Raw genomic sequence first — 22,645 nt, forward strand, 5'->3', positions numbered from 1 at the left:
TGCAAAAGGTTGCTCCCCAAAGGAGTACTTTTGTTGCTAAAGCGATGAAAAGAAGCAGGACATATGGGTATCTGCAGGGTTTCAAGATCCATTATCTAAGACCTACTAGGACTCACAAGGCCCTTTGAAAAGAATTAAGAGAAAACTCAGAGACAAGCCAAAAATATGGCCAAAATCATCATTCATGAGGAAGCTATAATCTTTGGCAGGCATGGCAGCTTTCTGATAAAATACTAATAGCTCCTTTGACCACACTCCAGGTCACAAAACTCCTAAGTGGTTATGATAAAATTCATTCATAAACCATCCAATGCATCTAGTTGGTTCCTATACCATTACAAGCTATATTTACTTAGTCAACCTTTTGGTCCTTGTCTTTGACCAACTAGGAGTATCTATTAACATTTTAAGTATACTAGGATTAACATCAGCCACAAGCAATGCATGCAAAAAGCATGGTTGGTTGTGATCTGTTGATCCGAAATGATGGTATTGAATTATGCCCATGACATTTTGCTTGGATAGCCGCGTCTCTTGTTCTTTCTTCCTTATCCTCAAATAAAAGATCATCTAGATTTCTACTGTTGAACAAGGGGTATTTTAGTCATACACCCATTTTAGTGGACACCCTAATTTAATAATAGGTAAGAAGCGTGTCCAGTCAGATTAGATGCTGAATAACTCATCTCTTATCTCTTTTTCTCCAGTTCTTCTCCTTATTTTTTTATGTTCTCTTGCTCTTTCTTCCTTATCCTCAAATAAAAGATAATCCAGATTTCTACTGTTGCGGGAGATAACAGCAGACTGAAGAAGAAGACAGCAGATTGTGCTCTATGTGGATTGGATCTAGATCTAGTAAAGTTAAATAGATCTAGATTTAATAGAGATATCCCCCCCCCCTCAAAAAACTCAGATGCAAGATCAACACTGGCATGGTAGTCAGCGTGAGTTTCCCTTTCTATCTATAGGTACCCGCTTGGGTGCTGAACCGAAAGACCAAAGTTACAATATAAAAAAAAAAAAAAAAAAAATTGAGTTTATTCCAAAATGTGAGCTAGAAGGCTGGATATTAACTTGAATTTTTTTCTGGGGATTCTCCCAATAAAAGGTCATCTGGAACATTAATTACCGTTCCTTTGTCACATGAAACTGTTAACAACTATCCCACACCCTGAAGTTTGCTATATTTAGTATGAGATTTTGAACCAGCCTTTTGAAATTATCAATCAGTAAAATAAAGGCTCATTGTTTTGTCAGAATTACAATAAGAAACCTATGCACCTAATCTTGGGATGCATTTGGGAGAGGAATTGTAGGCCATCAGCAGGCCAAACAGGATAGTTTAGCTCTTGTAGCATATTAGCTGCCTTGTAATGTTTCTTTCCAAAACATATAATTGGACTAGAATTTGCATTTTTTTCACTCAATTATTTTTTAATATTAATGGCACTCTTTGAAGAACTTGTACAAGGAGAGAAACTCTCTTATACAGGTCCAGTCCTTAAAGTTTAATTTCCAATATTCGTCACCCATTAGCAGTGAAAGTTGTTTCTCATTTGCAGCATGTAACCGAAATCTTGAATTCTACCAAGAGGAAGAAGAGCATACCATGAACTCAAACTTATAGGTCTTTTCCTTGATATAGTGCTAAGGGCCCTAAGCTAGGCATGCAGCATATATTTCTAGGTGGTTAGCATAACTATACCCAACTAAATTCCAGGGGACAAGTTTGGTGACATAAGGCAAACTAAAGGACATCTTTATATGCACTTTTAAGATGTAACGCACAAGCAAATAATTTATTTCAAAAGGCTGAAACTAAAGTAATCACAAAAACTGACCTAAGAGAGACTAGGTTTAATGCTTACTAAGTAACCGTGTAATGAAAACTAAATGTAGCGTATGCAATAAATATATCTGAGATCAGATGCAATTACTTCAGCAATTTAAATTATAATCTATGGATAGAAACCTCTATGCAGAATTAAGGTCCAGAAGTTACAAGATGGAACTTGTTCGTGTGAGGACCCGCGCGGGCGTGTGTTTAGTTCACCCGGGCTATCTAAAGTACACAATGTTTTTCATGTTTCCTTACTGAGGAAGTACGTCTCGGATCCCAATCATGTGGTACAGTATGAGCCATTGCAAGTTGACGAAGATTTGACTTATGAAGAATTTCTTTTACGTATTATCGATCGCAAGGAGCAAGTTTTGAGGCGGCGCACCATCCCCTATGTGAAAGCACAATAGAGCAACCATTCAGAAAGAGAGGCGACTTGGGAGCTTGAGGATGAAATGCGTGCGAGGCATCCGCAACTCTTCGAAGTCACAGGTATGTAAATTTCGAGGACGAAATTTTATTTAAGAGGGGAGAATGTGAGGCCCAAGCCGAAGGAGAGGCCGGAATCCTCGGCTGCACCTTCTCGAGCATAACGGGGGCGGGATCCGTGGCGGCCATTTGAATGGCCGATGAACCTGCGCAACCGTCGCTGAAATCACGGCGGTGAACGAGCAGAGCCGTTTGAAATTTCTCTGTAAAATCCCCCATTGACCTGCATCTGAGATCCACCAAGCACTTCTCCATCTCCACCCTACTCTGCCTCTAACCCCTTTTCCCTCCTCCGCTGCTAGGGTTTGGAGCTCGCATCAGTGCTGCCGGAGAGAGTAGCTGCAGCTTCTCTTCGTAGCAAGAAAAACCTTAACCCTATGTCCTTTCTACCTTATGATAATGAAATAAAAGAAGAGAAGAAGAAGAGAAGAAGGTGTATCTGTGATCGTCAGCGTTGCCGGCTCTCGGCCACAGGTACCGTCTGGCTTCGGCCACAACCACCGCCACTCGTCGGAGGGGGCTGCAGTCGGGTCGAAGTCCTTCCCCTTCTCCCTTCTGGTAGGACAAAGGGGGCGACTCTCGCCTCTTTCCCTGGGTGAACAGAAGAAGAAAGAAAGAAAGAATGAAGAAAGAAAGAAAAAAAAAAAGAGAGGGGACTCACCGTGGGTGCCGGCCGCAGGCGCGGCCTACGACTGCGGCACTGGAGGGCGGGGAACGCCGGCCGCGGGCCGCAGGCGCGGCCTGTGACTGCGGGCGCCGGAGGCCGGGGAACGCCGGCCGCGAGTTCGGCCACGGCCGCAGCCGCGGACCGCGAGTGCAGCCACGGCTGCAACCGCGGGTGCCGCCAGCCAGCCGAGGGGGCATCGCCGGCTGCTGCTCGGCCCTCTCGAGCCCGATCTCCCCTTACGGGAGAAGAAAGAGGGAAGGAAAGAAAAAGAAGAAGAAGAAGAGGAGGAGGAGGGGAAGCTTCAGGAATGAAGAAGAGGGGAAGCTTCGGGAGAAGAGAAGAAAAAGAAGAAAAGAAGAGAAAAAAAAGAAAAAAGAAAAAGAAAGAAAAGGAAAAATAATAATAAATAATAATTATAATAAATATATAATTAAATAAATAGAGAATTAAGGTAATAGATGTATTTAATTGAAATGAAATAACAATAAATAAATAAATTAAAATAGAAAATGATAATCTGTCCTCTATGATGATGATAGGTACAGTGAAGTTGTCATCTGGTTCTAGAGATTCGTGAGTGAATCAAGATAAGTAACCCTGGCACTGATCTTATTAATTTAAAATCACTGTTTAATTATAAGAATAAAATAATGAAAAATATATTTGGTATGATGTATTTTCTTGAAAGTAGGATCAAGCATATGATTGCATGTGATTCATGAGTTTGACTAAAATGCATCCTTCAAGAATATTTGAGTATAAATTATGGTTATGATAAATTGCATGAAAATGAGATTTGTGGCATGATCATGAATTTTATACATTACGATGAATTATGGTTATGATAAATTGCATGAAAATGATATTTGTGGCATGATCATGAATTTAATACATTATGATGCCATTTGTCATTTTTCAACCAATGTATGAAAGTATGATTTATGAAAAAGAAGAATGATTTATGAACTCTCAGATAGCTATGCCCACTTCTAGAAATAGAGGTTAGTCGACCCCCTGGAGCTAGCATCCAACGAATATGGCCCTCTGCCAACGGGTTAAAGTTGGTAACGAATATGAATAAGTTATAAAACTCGTCGACTACGAATACGAGCCCTGTCACGGGATTATAGTGACCATAGCAACACATCCGTCTGAGAGTAAGATTTATAAAGTATGGATGAATGGCAACATTTTTTTTATATGACTTGCATTATCATGTTTATGAACTTGCATGGTTGGAGCATATTTTGCTTTATAACTTGTTTTGAATAAATTATCTATGAAATGCTTTATTTTGCTGTTAAATTCTTCAAATGATGCATTGGCATGAGAAAAATTATGCTTGATCTAATAAGATAGTACATGGTTACTTACTGAGCCACAAGCTCATACCCCTCCTGTTGTTTTCTTTTTATTTATTTCAGATAATTAAGGCGATTAGGAGCGAGGAAGAGTAAATGAAAATTAGAGTTGAAGCATAGTTATAGGGACTCTTAGAAGTATCTATGTTAATAAGTTTGGATTGTAATATTGCAAACTCAAGTATTTGATTTAGATGCTCTGTATTTACTTCTTTATGATTAGTCAATAAATTTAATCAGAGTTGGTTTAATTTCATGAAATAAAATTGTTATCATGGGCTTCGTATTATTGTGGGCAGCAACCTACAATAGCACGGCCATGTCATGAATTGGATCTGGGACGCGAAAAAAAAAATCATGTCTAGATCCGGGGCGTGACGTTGAGTGATATCAGAGCGAACCCGGCCCATAACCTATGTGGACTAAGGGACACTGCAGCACGAATCCATTGGGGTTGACCACGGACCGATCGTGGTGTTTGTGATTAGATTTGAATGGATTTGAACCCTTAGCCTGATGAGGACGTCAGCGCTTGAACGGGGGGAGTATGTGAGGACCCGTGCGGGCATGTGTTTAGTTCCACATCGGTTATTCGCTGGGTAAATCTTGGGTACTTATACAGGATCAAGAAATCCAAACAATACCTTCCGGCTAGCCATTTTGGGTAAGGTCCTGGGTTGTTACAAATGGTATCAGAGCGAACCCAGCCCATAATCTATGTGGATTAGGAGACACTGCAGCACGGATCTATTGGGGCTAACCATGAGCCGATCGTGGTGTTTGTGATTAGATTTGAATAGATTTGAACCCTTAGCCTGACGAGGACATCAGGGCTTGAATGGGAGGAGTATGTGAGGATCCGTGCGGGCGTGTGTTTAGTTCCACATCGGTTATTCGCTGGATAGATCTTGGGTACTTATACAGGATCAAGGAACTCAAATAATACCTTCCGGCTAGCCATTTTGGGTGAGGTCTTGGGTTGTTACAGTTCGCACCTGAAGGCTCCTCCAAGTGGAGTGAATCAATCTTCACCCCACTCAGCAGCAAGGTATCCAAGATTTCCAAAATCAGTGATTGTGTTAAGATCCCCTTTGTGGTGAATCGGAGAGAAGGCAAGTGGGATGTGACTGCTGCAGCAAGGAAATGCAGCAGCTCTAGCAGTTCGGATGAGTTTTGATTTTCCCAAGAAAGATGCTGGCTAGTTCTGGACTGTAACTGAAAAAAGAGATTGAGGAAGCACGTATGGCTCAAAGGACAGGATCAACCAGCTGGAAATGATATTAGACCTGGAAATGGACTAACCAGGTTCTGATCTACAGCAGAACAGTTTGACCTGTTCTGCTGATCTGATAACAGGTTAGCTCCTCGAAAGAAAAGTTAGCTGCTGTCAAGTTTCAGGCAGATAAAATCAGCGGCAGGGTATTTAGGCTTTCTTGTAGCTAATATTAGGTTTTCTTATTCTAAAAAAAATAATAAAAGATGAAACAGCAGCAGAGGAGGGGTCAGGAATACATAATATACATGGTTTTAATGCTATGTTTTCTCCATGACCAAGTAACCCTCGACTTAAGCTTATATTACAATCGGCTCATAAACACTAAAAAATATCATAAAACAGAAAAAAATAAATATACAAATAAAATAATGAAAACTCATAAATTTAACGGCTAGACCATGGTCTGCTGTACGGGTCCGTACCGGTCCGGCCTCGGACTAGTACCGGATCAGCGTGGAATCCGGTACCGGTAGTTTATTGTTGAAGAACCGGTATGGAACCGTTTCGGACCGGTCCGGGACCGGTACGGGACCGGTCCGGGACCGGTACGGGACCGGTCCGGGCCACCACCGGTACGCCGACCGGTACCGGTACGGCGGACCTTGGGCTAGACCAACTCAAAATCTATTGGACCTAAAAATCTACGAGACGATCCAAGTCTTGAGGAACTTAACTTTAAGCCCTCCATACATTCCTCATCCATCCACAAACTTGTTGGCAACTGCCATCTACATTGATAGTAGGTCTGGAACTTGTGTTGGTCTCCATCATTTGGCATCTATCATCTTGTCCGCTATTAAAAACAAAGTCCAAACTGGTGCATGAGGCTCCACCTGGGGGTGGTAAGTCTCCAAACCATGTGTGGTGCAGATGAGCTATTCTAATAGTTAATTTACGAACACATGCATTAAATCACTAATGAAAAAATAACATAAAGTCAAATCAAGAAAATTGTGTAAGCCACCAACATGATTCTACAAGAAAGCTTTAACAGGTAAGTGTTAAAAAATAATGACTAACCACAAAAGAGTATGTGATATGCAATCTTAGGGGCAAGAAAAGGAAACTATGTTGTGCTTAAAATAATAATTGGAACCAGTGTATGCCGAACCGGCCAGCTACCAGTACGCCGGAGCCGTGGAAACCGGTACAGGCCGGTTCCTTGCCGAAGACGAAGAAGACGAGGAGAAAAAAAGAGAGCGCGGGAAAGAGAGGGAGGGAGCCCACCTTCGGCCGCCATCGGAGAGCCGCAGAGGAGCGTCGGAGGCCGGTGGGGGGCGGCGGAGCCCGGCGGGGGACGGGGGAACCCACGGGGGCGCTGTGGAGGCCGCAGCCTTCGAAACAGTGGACGCGGCCGCGGCCACCGCAGCACCCCCGCGGGGCTCTCCGATGGCAGACGAAGGTGGGCTCCCTCCCTCTCTTCCCTGCGCTCTCTCTGGTTCTCTTCTTCTTCCCCGGTTCCGGCAGGAAAGAGCTTTCCGGTTCGTACCACCCGGAGCACGGTACGAACCAGCCCGTACCGGTCCAGTAAGCAACCGGTACGCCTACCGGATCCGGTACGGCGGATCTTGATTGGAACCATTAACAAACTGCAAACTTCCTTCGCTCCATCATTCTTGCTGCTTAAGAAAAATTAAGCTGTTAATAACCAATACTATGTTATGCAATTAAACCCTTCAGAATTCGGATACTTGATTATGCTCTATTGCCATTCTAGACATCTAAGCCTTAGACAAACCGACAACTAACCCATGATAACTGTTTAGGGTAAATAAAAAAGGGAAACTATCATATTAAGATTAGAGTGGACAACAAGGAGCAGCACTTACTGAGTGTTGTCATTGTCACAATTACAAGAAAATATTAAGTTTAACAATGTTGTATCTTGTATGTCTATGAGCACTAAGAAAGAACGTGTTCCATGCACAAAAGATTAATGTTGTAGGAACATGAATTCCAAGCTTTGCCCCATTTTTAGTAAAAGCACTAGCATGCCGTAGTAAAGTAAAAAAGAATGAGTTGGGAATATTAAGTTGGAAACATAGCATTTGATGAATTATGAGTTACAGCATCTTTAGATGTGGTGAAGTATATTAAAGTGATGGCATGATCATGTATAAGCAGACTTAATGTGCCTTCCTGAATAATGGACAAAATTTTCATGGAATGCAGGAAAGAAGACCCAACATTATAAGTTTGTTAGACAGCGGATCGAGGAATGGAGTTGTATGGAAGACTTATGCAGAGATAAACATTTTTTAATTTTTATTATATTTTCAGATACACTTCTAATAGAATTTCAGGTTGTTCTCGAAGGTCTAGTGTTGATTGATTTTAGTAGAACAATGTTTTGCAGTTGCATAGATCTATATATAGGAGACTATGAAAAGCGCCATATTTTGTTTGATTTATGGGTTATTTCAAATAAATTAATTTATATGTGGAGGATTCCACATATCCCACAATTCTCATCTCTTCCCCTCTCACCTACCAATTCTCTCCCCTTGGAATTTCCTTTTCTTTTCTACTCTTCCTCTCCCAATCTACTGCTTTTGGCTGTTATTGCTGTCCATGGCCCAAGACAGTAAAAAAATCACACAGCAGACAATCTGGTCATATCACTATACAAAAACAACCAATAGCCTCTTACTAATGCTACATGAAAGGCACACCCACGCTTACCCTCCTGACCATACACAATGCACACTTACAACATTTCACTACAGTTTTCAAATATTGTGGAGTCCTTTATGCCCCTGAAGAACAATTTTGAAATGTTGCACACTATTGCTAAAACATGCATGGGCATGATTTAGTAAGCAAAAATATTCATGATAAGAAAATTGCTCATTTACACAGGAACAATACTCCCACTCAACACATACAAACAAATGCACACACTCTTTCTTCATGAATATAACTTTTCAAAACTTCTAATCATTAATTAATCCAGTATTCACTATGGTCTTAATGGTTTAAAATTTTAAATAGAGCTCTCCATGTCATGTTTTTTTTTTAACAAGTAGATATGGATGAAAAGCAAAGAGCTGAAAAACAGAGCATAGGAAATCATGTTGCAGGCTAATGCAGCTCAAGATGCTTGTCAATTAGTTACTTGAATGCAGGACATAACTTCAGCCTGACACTACGAAAACCATAAAGAAAATCTTCATAAATGGTAAAAAAATATATCTCAAGTTATGACCACTTTGGGAGAAACAACCCCCCCCCCCCCAAAAAAAAAAAAATAATAATAAATAAAAGACTGGCTTTGAGAAGGACAGATATGTCATCCTATACCTACAGAGCTGGGTATTTAGAGTTTTGTAGCATAGTAATGTGAAGGATGTTCATGGGTCTGAATATTGGATGATAAATAGGTAACAGCACAAAAACCAGGCCTATAAGAGATCCAATTGAGGACATGGATGTAGCATTAAATTGTAAGGATGAAATTCTTAGTCAATTGGAAGAAGCTTATGAGCTCCAAGAAAAAGGGATAAAGAAATAGAAAATCAATTGAAATGGTATAGCCACCACAATTAAGACTAAGAGGAGATCCCAAATAGTGAGAAAATGTCATAGAAGAGGATTTCAAATAGTGTGAAAATGTTAGAAAAGAGGAGAGGGTGACTACCACATAGAACTTGGATTATTTGTTACAGATGGATGAAATAACCATAAACTAAAGATTTAGTCCTTGATAGAAACAAATGGTAATGAGAGATTCATAAGAGGAGTCTCAAATAAATGGGACAAGGTTTATGACCTATTACAATATGGACCACTTAAGTGAGATAACAACAGCGAACGACTATAATCAGAATTATACGAATTAATTTATGCAAAAGTTCATTAAAAATCGGAGTGAAGTTATAACAACCTAGGACTTCATTCAAAAAGGCTAACCAGAATGTCTTATTTAGGTTCTTTGGCCCTATATAAGTATCCAAAATCTACCCAACGTATAAAACCAATAAAGATTAAACACACGCCCGCATAGGTCCTCACATGCTCCTCCCATTTAAGCCCTAGCACCCTCACTAGTCTAAAGGTCCAAATCCATTCAAATCAAATCATAAGTACCATAAATCCAATCATAAACATCATGGTCAGCCTGCGGTCAACCTAAATGAGCCCGTGTTACAATGTCCCCTGATTCACATGGGCCATGGACCAAGTCTGCTCTGATATCATTTGTAACAATCCAAGAGCTCGCCCAAAAAAAACTAGTTAGAAGATATTATTTAAATTCTTTAGCCCTGTATAAGTACCCAAAATCTACCTAGTGCATAGCCAATGTAGGACTAAACACATGCTTGTACAGGTCCTTATAGAAGTATTGAAACTTGGAAGAAGAAACGAATACTAACATGTATAATACTTTCTTATGCATTTCAAAACATATAAAGTGGCTACTGAATTCTACCAACATGATAATATTCTTAAGCTACAACATTTTGACATGCAAACTGAACATCTATCATTGAGACCAAGATTAAACTAGAAATGCATTTGCAGAGCACCAATTACAATTAAATGATTATTTATAGTTCTATAACCTTGTGATTAGTACCACACCTTGAGAATATTTGTGCACAAGACAGGTTTATTATATACAAGAATGTAAAAAACTTCTTCCGTAACATCCATACATGTATATTTGAAAGAACAAAGAGCACAAAAAGTCAAAATCATGCGGATGCTTAAATTTCTCACCTTTGCATATCTAGGTTTGATTCCTACGGAGTTCTTATTCTCCAGCAATGAATTCAAATGGGAATGAATATGACATTTTGTGAAGTCTTCCTGCAGAACCTATATAAAAGAATAAAATTACATATAGTCATATGATTAATTAAAAGCACCATAAATTGTTCCATATGTCCTTATTTCTAGACATATAATTAGAAGCGCCATAATTTTTTAGTTCTCCTTATTCCCACACATATTGAGGTTAGATTCATGCAATATTTTTTTTGTACAGAGAGGAGAGAGAGAGTCATTTAATGTAACAAATAGAAGAAAAAAAGATGGAAACAAACAGGTGATCTTAATAAGACAACAGGTTAGAGAAGATAACGTTTGTGGCATCAATTGGAGGCCTTCCCATGACTAGTTAACCAAGGACAGTTAGGACTGCAATGCATGTGGATTTCGATCTCCTTATTGTATTCCTTTAGCCAAGTAAATGAGTTGCATCGGAAAACCTAAAGGGCTCTGGATTATATCTCTAGACACTTATTTCTATTAACCCACTCTACTATGGAGTCTTACCCTCAGTTGATATGAGAAAAAAATGTAAAAAAAAAAAAATGATTTTGCACATAAGTTCAATAATATGTTTTATCCTACTTGTTATGAGGATTGCATTGAGCCTCCCTACGATGGAAGATTGTTCTTGTTGCCCCTGATAGTAAGAAACATGCCAAGCACGGTTTGAAGTAGCACTGCTCACCATATTGTATAGTACAAAACATGCCATGTCAAGGCCTAAATAGCACAATGCATGCCCTCCATATCTCTGAGGTTTTGTAAGAACTAGGCATTTCTTCATACTTTGCTCAAAAGTTTTATTTTATAATTCACAAGATACTTAGCATATATAAAGCCAAGCTTATGCATTGCAATTACATTTTTGTGAGATTTGATTTTCAGATTACTACCATATTGATGCTTATTTGTGGTTAGAATTCTAAAATGATGTGGAGACATATCTCTGGGTGATGTTTATCAGAAACAACAAGGCAAGTTCAAAGCTCAAGAGAAGTTATAGTCATTGATGTGCTTCCAAAAAAAAAATCCAATGGTTTAAAGAACGAATTCATCGTTTTAAAATGTTGAGTATCTTTATGTGCCATTATGCCAACTGCCAGCATAATATTTGTATTCTTCCCACTGCATATCAACCTTGATGACAATAAACCATGTTAAGTAAAAAGCCAAGTGCAACAATGCTAACCGATAAAAGAACCTGCCCCTCCATGGGCAAGATGTAATCCGCTGTTTAACATAATTTCATGTATTTCTAAATGCATCTTGATGCTTTGGACTTCAGTAAGGTATATCCGCCCAATATTGTTTCTCCTTCTGCTTCCCAGCAAATGAAGCTTCATCCTCTTCATCTCCTTTGGATTTTGTTTTTTCCATAAACGTTTGTCTCAGAATGTCATTTTTCCATAAACATTCCAATAGTAGTAGACATGATCAAGGAATTATGTTTTATGCACCATAAAAGGCATAAATAAGGTACCAGGCCTTCTCTGTACTACACATTAGAGTGCCTAGCATAGGACAAGCTGAAGTTTTTGGACATATGTAGATCAAAATATGAAAAGAATTTTAATAGAATTAGAGATACTCATAAAGTTAGGACCTGATTGGTTTTTTTTTTTTTCTTTTGCCTCTTTCCCTACGAATAAGAGAAATACCAAATGGAGACTGATGTTGGAGATAACATTTGCACAGAACTTCTGCCGTTTCTTGCATTTATTTTCACTTCTTCTGAAAGCAAGACTTTGGTTCCAAGAGTTCTAAAGGTTTTACAAACAATTTAAAAAGGAAAATGGTTTCACTATACATATTTGTTCAGTCTAGTTCAATTTTCTTCTTGGATTTTGCAAACAAAAACAGAGAACAAAAGCAATACAAAATGGGCCCTTAGTGACTATCTTCCTCAAATCTGTTTCTTTGTCATCCTCTCTTGTAGAGGGCAGAACTCAAATAATTAGTGACTGTCTACTAATTATTCGCTGAACAGATTTTTCAAAAAAGGCTATTGTCTTACTAAAAAACGTGGTATAAGCATCTAAACAAGATATAATTAATGAAACAAATAAAAATGCAATTACAAGATTTAAATGTCAAAAAAAGTTAGGCTTACCACTAATTGATCTGTACAGCCAAACCTATCTCTAACAAGCGTGGCCATGTGCGGATCCTGAAACAAATAGAGTATTACAGTGTAAGTGCAATATACACGACAAATTAAAATTTTGATTTATAGAAGCTAAAGTCAAATGAAGTTCAGGTATGAAGCAGAAAACTTAAAAAAGATAATACCCAAATCAAAAGAGGAATTAGAGAAGTATATACAAATCCCTAACTCTTTATCAGAATTTAGAGAAACATTGTCACATAAAGTTTTTAGCCAAATTCCAAAATTTAATGTCCATGGAGCTTAATATATGCAGACACCAAAACCGCATTGTAGTCCTAAATCTATAAACCATCCTGGAACCGAAGTAGGAGCTTCATGACCAATCTTACACAAAATAGGCCTCTGAAGCATTATAAATCAGTCCTCTTGAGGAGTTTTACTTTTTATTTCATTCATTTTCCAGCAAGCAATCATATGACAGCCAGCCAGGTCTATTTAATTTCTTAATCATTTTATTTCATTGTGGTAGTTATCCAAATTCCCATTTATAAGTAGGAATAATGGAAGGCATGGTAACGATTTTCCCTGAATTATTGAAAGCTTCTTGAATTATTCTATGCTTTCATCTGGCTGAATGATTATCTGAATTTTGTAATTAATCTAGAATTATATAGCTAGTCTCAAATTATATAGGATTTTATGATTTATTAATAAGTTGTTCACAATTAACTTCAGAAATCTTCGCGTGTTGCAAACTGATACCAAATTAGTTAGTGGTGAGGTTATTTGCTATCATTTCCTATTCTTGCCTCTCCTTAACTCATTTTAAACCCAATAATAAGAAAAGAACTAATCTTATATTGTTTACTTTTGTTTCTCTATTCCCTAAATTTTTGCTATCCAAACTCTTTCCAAACTTACATATTTTCCAGATTTTATTTCAAATCTTTACTCACATTATTCTGGAATTCTGAAATTGTGAGATGGTAAAAAGTCCTCCAAATTCATTTTTTTTCTGGATCCAAAGTACCTTTTAAAAAGCTCCCAAAGCTATTAAGCTGGATTCTAGGTAGATTTTAACTAAAACCTAATCATGAAACCGTGAATTTGTAGCTCTTCACTTGCATATCAGAATAACAGACTAATAGTAGTTTGAAGGATCTCAAAGATTAAAAGTCTACAAACAAAAAAAGTTTGAGGCGAGTTGCCAACCTTCTCTACAGCAATCACCGTGGCACCAGCATTTATCAAAACATTAGTCAAGGAGCCAGTACCGGGGCCTATCTCCATCACCACATCCCCTTCTTCAACCCCAGCCACATTCGAAAGCTCTTCGTTAATGCTCGAATTCAACATGTAATGCTGCAAAACGAAATAACAATTAATCAAAACAATCCCTTGAGAATCTTGAAGTATTTCCAGAGAAACAAGTATTTCTCTTCTTCTTCTTTTTCCTTTTTTTTTCCCTCTCTGTTTTGGTACCTGGCCAAGTGATTTTCTTGGGGTGTGGCGGCCTTTGGAATTCAGAGATTTGATGGTCGTGTGGTAGTCGTCTTCGCTTCTTTTCCGCCTCGAGGCGGCGGCGGCGACGACGACGGGGAGCGGCGGCCGCGGGGGGTCACTTAGGCGCGGCCGCGCGCATGGATGCAGCGAAGGAGAGGGCAGTGTAAGGGAGAGCATGGAGGGGGTTTCTTCGTCGCCGCAATGAATTCGGGGGAATGTGCTCGCCGCCGTACTACCACTGTATCAGGGAGGAGCTTAGCAGAGCAATTGAAGGTTCTGGTTTAGAAGGAGTGAGAGTGGGGTGGGGAATGGTTTGGTCGGGTTATACCGTCCTCATCCAATCCAAACCGAATCTGCTAGGTATATTGAAAGGAGGACGCTTTGAGGAGCAAGTGCCGCGGTCCAACCGAACACCATACAACATTGGAGATGGAGCTAGGATAGGAACTATGTGATCCGACTGATACACTTTGGAACCGATGATAGTCGCCGACTAATAAAACCTCACCACAAAACTAGACAACCAATAAAGGCATGTCACATTGTCAACCCTAAAAATATATATAGAGAGTTCTTCAAATTTCAAACCTCTTTCCAACAAGTGATAATTCGGCCATGATTGCGAACAGTTTTCATAACTATGTGATAAACGATGACCTGCACAAGCAAGATGCACGGGCAAAGCACCTAAGCATGATCCTCGGAACGTGCGATCTATTACCAGAAATGACAGATATGCGGGCTAGTTTTCCTCGGCGATGGGCGCTGGCCTATGTAAACCACTCCGGGAGGACCCTCTATATAAGTGCTCTTAAGCTCTTTTTATTCCCTTATGCTGCCATTTTGTCGCTCTCACAATACTTACCACTATTTTTTGAGAGTTGAGTCTGACTTAGGCATTGGAGAGTCTTTCACTAAACACTCTTTGGCAAAAATACTTCCTTTTTCTGTGACGTTTCAGGTTGAAGCGTGGCACTAGAGCCACCATCCAAGCATCCTCCTCACCATGGTGATGTGCAGCAACTGATGCCGCACAAATGCGGAAAAAGAGGAGGAGAAGGAAGAACAAGAGAGGAAGAAGGAAGAAGAGGTTCTAGAGACACAGGAAGAAGAGAAGGAGAGGAGGAGGAGGAAGAATAAGATCTGGGGGAAAAGAAATTCTTAATCATTCATTAAACCCTAATCATGAAAATAGTTTCCTATATATAGGGCCCAAATACACAACTTGCATAAACCCCCCTTACACAGAAATAAATCCTAATGAACCCACAAATAACACAAATAAGCCCTAAAATGCAAATAAGCCCAGAAATAAAATAAACCACAAATAAACCCTAGAATGCAAATAAGCCCAAAAATAAAATAATAAAATAAATATGCAAATAAACGAGTCTGGCTCAATCCGGGGGCTCAGGATCATCTGGATGAAGGGCTCTGATGTCCCCATCAACTCCTCCCGAGTGAGAAAAACTCGACCCCGTCGAGTACAGGTCTGACCGGCTGTCGTACTGCTCCAGAAGATCGGGGTCAATGCGCTGCAACTGTGCTTTGGAAATCCACGTCACATCAGACTTTGGTCGACCTTTCCACCGAACAAGGTAACGTTGGTAACCACCGTTCCTGCTTGAAATAACCTGCTCATCCAATATATGTTCTATTTGTTCTCTGCGTGTATGAAATTTGGGAGGTGGTGGCTCAACAGCAGGTAATAGGGCAGGGTGTCCAACATGGGCAGGTATAGCAATAAAGGGGTCAGAAGGCAGGAATATTATCTTTTTGTATGGGACTAAATCTTCAATATTAAATGTCGCACTAATCCCATAGTCATCAGGAAGATCCACAACATATGCATTCGAACTGGTTTTCTTTAAGATTTTGAACTGTTCTGCACTACAAATTTGCAATTTCTTAAACGTTTCCGAAGAAAGTCGTTCAAACCTAATTCTTATCATGATGTAATCTCTTTCACTTAACTCATTATAACGTCTGGTTAAATCAGCAAGGAATTTATATTTTAAGTTATTAAAGTGACTGCAATTGCTGATTTCTTGATGCGATGAATGTGGATGTGATGCAATTGATTGTGCAGACTCAAAGATTCTATACTGATGAGACATGAAAAACAGGTCTATGGGTTGCCTAGGTTTGTAATCATGCACCACCTCAAACGGATTTATGCCTATGGACTTATGAACCGAACTATTATATGCAAACTCAACTGTCGGTAACATTAAATTCCAGGTCCTAGCATATGCATTCGGTCTGAGCCTATGATGTAGAAGGTTGGGCAGAGATGCTCCGGGAACTAGATCGATTGCGCGTTGGATATCATGCATTGGAGAAAGTGCATCCGGAAGATCATCAGGGAGTGCATCATGAAACTCCTCTAGAAGGGAAACTACTACCGGGGAATGTTCAAGGTTGGACTCCGCATGGGTAACTTTAGCTACAAGTGCCAATTCAGATGATTGGCTCTCAATATCTGTCACTACCTCTTCCACAGTTGTGATGTGAAGTGGCTTGGTTGTACTTAGATCACTAGTCTCCCTTTGGGAATCATTTTGGACAAAGTCTAATTCTGTAAGTTCGTCTTCAAAGTCTTCTTCATAGTCTTCTATATTTGGTTCATAGACTTCTTCGACATATTCGGCCTCTTGGTTCCTAACTTCTGGTTCAGTAATCGAGTAGGTTTTAGTGGAACATTGGGGCGCTATGTGGCCGAATTGTTGACACCTAGAGTATTGGGTTTGGTGCCTAGGAGAGTGGGGAAGGACTACAGGTGGTGCGACCAAACTGATTTTAGGTTGGGCTGTAACAGGGGTTGGCGATTTAGGGGTCCTAGAATTTTGCACGAGCTCACGGATCTCTTGTCTGAATTCCTTGTATCCAGCCCGTATGGCAACGATCTGTTCCTTGATAGACCTCAAAATGTCGGAATTCATGGTAGCTACAGGGGTTTTAGGTTGACTGAGATAGTACTCCATATCACTACAGGTTGGCATGCAATGATGACACTGGGTGATGATGTGAAATGCAGTGTCACTAATGAAACCTTAATAACTATAATGTAGGACCAAAGTTGATGCTGGACAACCTACTAATGCAATCTGTTATGACTTCAGAAATCAGCAAGTCTTCACAATAATAACTTAAAATTTAAATGTTGCTGATTTTTACTTCGGTTATTCAGAATTAAGGATTAAGATTATTCAATTTAAGAAGTTAGATTGCAATCAAGTAGTACAGTTGTTCTGATCCTAAATCAATATGATCGAAGAATGTTGAGAAGCATCCAGTTGTTAGGGTGTGCTAATTTAATATTTAGATTTTAACAGGGCAAATAGGATGGGTTTGAAAGTAGGGGTTCTATGTTCTGAATTTTGACAACAATATAAATTTTCAAGTATATGGCTATCATGCAAGAGAACTAGAACATAATTAAATGAACAAATCCAAGAAAAATGGAAACCTATCACCTGTCGTGAAGTAGTCGACCAAAATTGTGTGCTCGTGGGCTGGGATGACGATTGGTGCGCGGCTGCAGCTGATGGACCCTTCAATTGGCTTCAATTTAGTTCTGATCACAGCACCTTGGTGAGTCTGCTGGGCTTGTAAAATGGCGGGGAGTGGACCTGTTGGAATTTTGTGAGATCGGATCAGGCCTCTGTAATGAGGGCTTGCTGGCTTGGGCCCGTGAGGTGGGGTGGCCCGAAACTTGGGCCCAAAAGGGGCCTGTCTGGGGTCGATGGAGGGTTGCTCGGTTGAGCTGCAGTGGCCGAAGACGAAAATGAATAAGGGGAAAAAAGGGGGGGTGGGGGGGGGGGGGCGCGGCGGAAGGTGACAGGGGTTCGGAATGGGGACGGCCGGCGGCGGCGCAGACGAAGCGGCAGGCGGGTGGCGGCAGAGCTGCGGTGACGACGGTGGCGCGTTGAGGTGGGGCGGCGTTGTGTGCGAGCGGAGGCGGAAATGGCGAGGCAGCGAGGGCGGTGCAGTATGGGAGGTGGGTTGGCGACGGATCTCGACGGCGGCGGGGTGGCGAGGCCGGAGGGGCGACGGCTGCGGCGGCTAGGGTGGAGCGACGCTTCACGGTCAGCGGCGATGCTGCGATCGGCCGCGGGGAAAGAGGCGCACGGCTTGGCGGCGCTGCGGCGACGGTGGGGCCGTGCTAAGCGGGCGGTGGCGACGGCGAAGTGGCGGCGGCGTAGGCGGTGGCGGAGAAGCGACGGCGGACGCAGTGATGCGGCTTGGCAACGGCGGAAGAAGAAGCGGCGGCCGATCGAGACGACGGACAGAGGTAAGGATTTTTCCTTTTTTTTTTTTTTTGTCGCGTGCAAGGCACGTGCTACTCTTTTTTTTTTCTTTTTTTTTTCTTTTTTTTTTCTTTTTTTTTTTGAATTACAGGTTCGGGTTATCGGGTCCGGATTTTCTGGTGCAACCCGCTCCGATACCCGTTCATCCGCATGTGCAACTCACGTGCGCTGCTTTTTTTTTTTTTTTTTTTTTCCGGAACGGATCCGAGCTAGTGTGGCGGGCTAACGGGTCTGAGACTTACCCATTTAGCTGGCCGTCTTCAACCTCCGACGGATTCGTTGGGGATGCACCGGATTTTGTGGCGGTGGCTGCGAGGCGGGATAGAGATCGCAGTGGCGACTCTGGGGTTCGCAGCGACGGGCGGCGGCCGGCTACGGATACCCACGGGGCAGTGACCTCCTCCGAGGGTCGGACACGGCTAGCCGGTGACCAACACAAAGAGCTCGGGCACAGCGGCGCTTTCGTGGGATTGCGACGATCTCCAGCGATGAACTAAAGTCACGGCGGCGATGTTGGCGGTAGGGTGTGGCGGAGAGGAAGCAGCCGGCGAGGGTGGGCGTGGGTGTGGTGACGGGTGGTGGGGAGACCACCGAAGGGTTTCTTCTTTTCCTTCTTCTGTTTTGAAATCGAGGGGTTGTTCTCTTTTTTTTTTTTTTTTTTTTCCTCCGGTGAAAACCGACAGAGGGGAAGGGGGGGCTGGTGAAAACCGAGAGAGAAAGGAAAAGAGGAAACACGGGACCGTGGCTTTGGCAGCAGGGGCAAAGCCTCTTGCTCTGATACCAAGTTGATGCCGCACAAATGCGGAAAAAGAGGAGGAGAAGGAAGAACAAGAGAGGAAGAAGGAAGAAGAGGTTCTAGAGACACAGGAAGAAGAGAAGGGGAGGAGGAGGAGGAAGAATAAGATCTGGGGGAAAAGAAATTCTTAATCATTCATTAAACCCTAATCATGAAAATAGTTCCCTATATATAGGGCCCAAATACACAACTTGCATAAACCCCCCTTACACAGAAATAAATCCTAATGAACCCACAAATAACACAAATAAGCCCTAAAATGCAAATAAGCCCAGAAATAAAATAAACCACAAATAAACCCTAGAATGCAAATAAGCCCAAAAATAAAATAATAAAATAAATATGCAAATAAACGAGTCTGGCTCAATCCGGGGGCTCAGGATCATCTGGATGAAGGGCTCTGATGTCCCCATCAGCAACCTTCAAGCTAACTTCTCCAGTAAGACAACAAACCCACCGACCTCTCTAATGACCTTATTAGCTCATGCATGGGTCGAGCCCAGTCACAGTGGCAACAGATTGGCGCTAGAGAAAGTATTATGATCCACACTTTTGGAGGTTCGAGTGATTGACGGACGACTTGTAGCCATGAAATCATGAAAAGCATAAACAACACCCATAGCTGCCTAGCTAGATGCACCCTTAGAGTTCGACGGCCTTTTGTAGAGCCCTCAGAGGGCTCCACCGCCTCAGGAGCTGTAAGCAGCACCGGCGATCACCACTAAGCAATTTCACCTACTCATGTAGCATGTTCATATGCTGACAGCAGTCGTTCAAAACCTACAACAGATGGCCACCAACAACTAGTAGCAATAGTAGCCTCGCGCAGCAAGTGACCATGAGGTCTTAGTGCTGTTGAGCCACCACTCCCATCCGTGGAGCCTAGGGCGAGCTCAATCAATTCATCACTCCTATCCTTGGAGCCTAGGATGGGCTCCACGCAATCGTCACCCTCGTTTGATAAGCTCGAGACGAGACAGAAGGCGTCGATCATCGATCTCACAATCTCGAAAAAGATCAACATCGGGCCATTTATCCCCTCACCAATCAGAGGGGTCTCCAGGAGAGAGGCCAACCTCGATTGCAGGATCGAGGAAATGGATCGTTGCCTCAAAACTTTAAGTCACTACCATGCCGAGCTTGGAAAAACAACATTGAATTCGCTATCATGCCCTCATTCTCGATGAGGATTATGGAGGAACTTCTCTCAGACCCTAGCTCTCTTGATGCTCCACGGGACCGCTGACTTAGTATTGTGCAAAGCATTTCTGGCCACCCTTCGAAAAACAGCTCTGTTGCCCAAGGTGACAACCCAAGAGGAGGGGGTGAATTGGATTTTCTAAATTTTATAACCTCAAATTAATTTCTAAATGAATATACAGTTTGGCCTAAGTGCAGTGGAAACAAGAGTAGTTAAGCTTAGGCAATTATAATTAAATCACTTTAAGGATTCAAGCTAAAGCAACTACACAATATAATAAAAAAAAAGCAAGGGGCACAAAGTAAACACAATGCAAACACAAGCACGTATAGTGGTTCGGTGTACTCTAAGGCACCTACGTCCACTCCCCAAGTGTTCCCTTGGAAATTCACTATAACCCCTCGGATTACAGTTGGATTGTTTTTTACTGGGCTCACAATCTAAAAATCCACACAGTTGGTTTTACGGGTTCACCAACAAAAACCTAATCGTTGGTTTTACGGGCTCACCAACAAACCTACATAGTTAGTTTTACGAGCTCACCAACAAACCTTACAAGAAGATTAGGTGAATCAGAATTTAATGCTCCTTGATGAGCAAATAAACATTTATACACTAAGAAAAGGAAAAGAGAATAGTTATCACTTTAAAGATGCTTTTCTTTTCTTTGCTGAGATTGCTTCACTTCACAATAGGTTGGTTGAGCTCTTGAAGGCACTTGAATTCTGCTCAACAACCTCCTTTTGGATTTGAACTGAAGCAATCAATTGAGCTCTCTTGGATATTCTCTTTTTCTTGAATGCTCACTTAAATTCCCATAAAGATGTTTTTCCAATGAATAGTGGCTCTTAAATACCTCTCCAATCTCCAAAAGTCAGTTCCTAGCCATTGGATTGAAGAAACTAGCCGTTTATAGCCATTGGAGCTTTAAAAAGTATATCTGCAGAACTAGCCATTAGGCTGTCAGTCGTGCTCGAGTCGACTCAAACTGGCCTGGGGTCGGCTCTGACAGAAAATTTCAGAGAATAATTTTCTGTTGAAATTGGTTGGCGTCGACTCGAGCATGGCTGGGGTCGACTCGAGCTTGATGGAGTTGGCTATGACAGAAAATTTTAGAGAACAATTTTCTATTAAAACTGGTTGGGGTCAACCCGAGTACTGTGCCAATTTTTCTGGGTCGACCTGAATCCTGTGCCAAATGTGCCAAAGTGTGCCAAATGTACCAGAGTCAGCTCCAAACTTTCTGAGGTCAACTCTAACCCTGATTTTCTGCATCTTAAGGTTAGATTTGCACATGAAACCAATAAAAGACATTGCAAGTAATTTAGGATGCTTGGCACTTAAAAATTTTATCTCTTTAACTATAGAAAAGATAAAATTGCCTTTTAACTAAGGAAACTTGACTCTTAACTTTGTCAAACTGAAAATTTAGGTTTTTCCTCTAGTTCTTCCAATGAATTTGTCTAGAGATGAGTTCTTGAGAGTTGTCCAATCGTATATGTAGAGCGTATCAAGAATGTACCGTTTCTTTCTTCTTTAAGTATTTATGTACTAGATCAATTGAGTAATACAATTAGTACTACCATATGACCTCAATGGCTTTGTAAACATCAAAATCACACTAGGGTCAACAAGCTCGATTCTGGTACACCGAGTTTCAGTCAAACTCTATTCACTCTTCCGAGCAGTTTGACTGAATGTTTGCGGCCCACTTCATGAGCAACCGGAGGTAGAGGAGTGGATTAGAAAGCTTTTTCACCGCCAAGCAGTGGGAAGATGAGTCTCTCAGGGACTATCAGTCATTTTAATGCGACAATCTTGGAGATCCATGATCTAAACCATTTGGTCTCGATGTCCACTTTAAGGAGCGGGCTGAAATCATCTCGATTTCTCTTCTTCGTGGAGAAGAGATTTTCCAAAGGATTATGCTGAGCTTCTCGCTTGAACAAAAAAGTACATCAATGTTGGTGGCTCAGCGAGAGTCAGTCAGAGACAGACCCGACACAAAAAAGAAGAATAAGAGAGCTGGTGAAGAGAAAGAAGAGCTTGACAAGAGGCCCAAAAGGAATAAGGAGAGTTCCTGCCTTCTGAGGAGTCCACCTCAGAGTTTGAGAGTTACACACCTCTCAACACCTCCTATGTGTAGATCCTGATGGAGATAAAAATTTGGAGCTTCGTAAAATGGCCTCGATAGATGAATCTAGCATCCTGAAAAGATATAAGCAAGTTCTACAAGTTCCACCGAGACTATAGGCACAACACCAAAAACTGCCTGCAACTCAAAAACAAGATCGAAGCCCTCATTCAGCAAGGGTACCTCAA

At 41.3% G+C, this 22,645-nt stretch overlaps 1 protein-coding gene across 4 annotated transcripts in view; it reads right to left on the reverse strand.

The window, feature by feature from the left end:
* Positions 1-14,364, reverse strand: part of LOC103720885 (ribosomal RNA small subunit methyltransferase, chloroplastic) — a 29,001-nt gene extending 14,637 nt beyond the window's left edge. For 2 of the 4 annotated variants that reach the window (XM_026809924.2, XM_039114691.1), the window contains exons 1-4: positions 13,996-14,363; positions 13,726-13,875; positions 12,517-12,573; positions 10,353-10,451 (exon numbers count right to left, since the gene is read on the reverse strand). In XM_026809924.2, coding sequence (XP_026665725.1) covers positions 10,353-10,451; positions 12,517-12,573; positions 13,726-13,875; positions 13,996-14,193 — 504 coding nt within the window. In that variant the 5' untranslated portion in view covers positions 14,194-14,363. Of the gene's footprint in view, positions 1-10,352; positions 10,452-12,516; positions 12,574-13,725; positions 13,876-13,995 lie in introns of all 4 variants that reach the window. The other 2 variants (XM_039114692.1, XM_008810840.3) reach the window with 2 other exon arrangements.
* Positions 14,365-22,645: the final 8,281 nt, after the last annotated feature.

The sequence above is a fragment of the Phoenix dactylifera genome, chromosome 17 (genome assembly GCF_009389715.1).
Source record: "Phoenix dactylifera cultivar Barhee BC4 chromosome 17, palm_55x_up_171113_PBpolish2nd_filt_p, whole genome shotgun sequence".
NCBI lineage: Eukaryota > Viridiplantae > Streptophyta > Magnoliopsida > Arecales > Arecaceae > Phoenix > Phoenix dactylifera.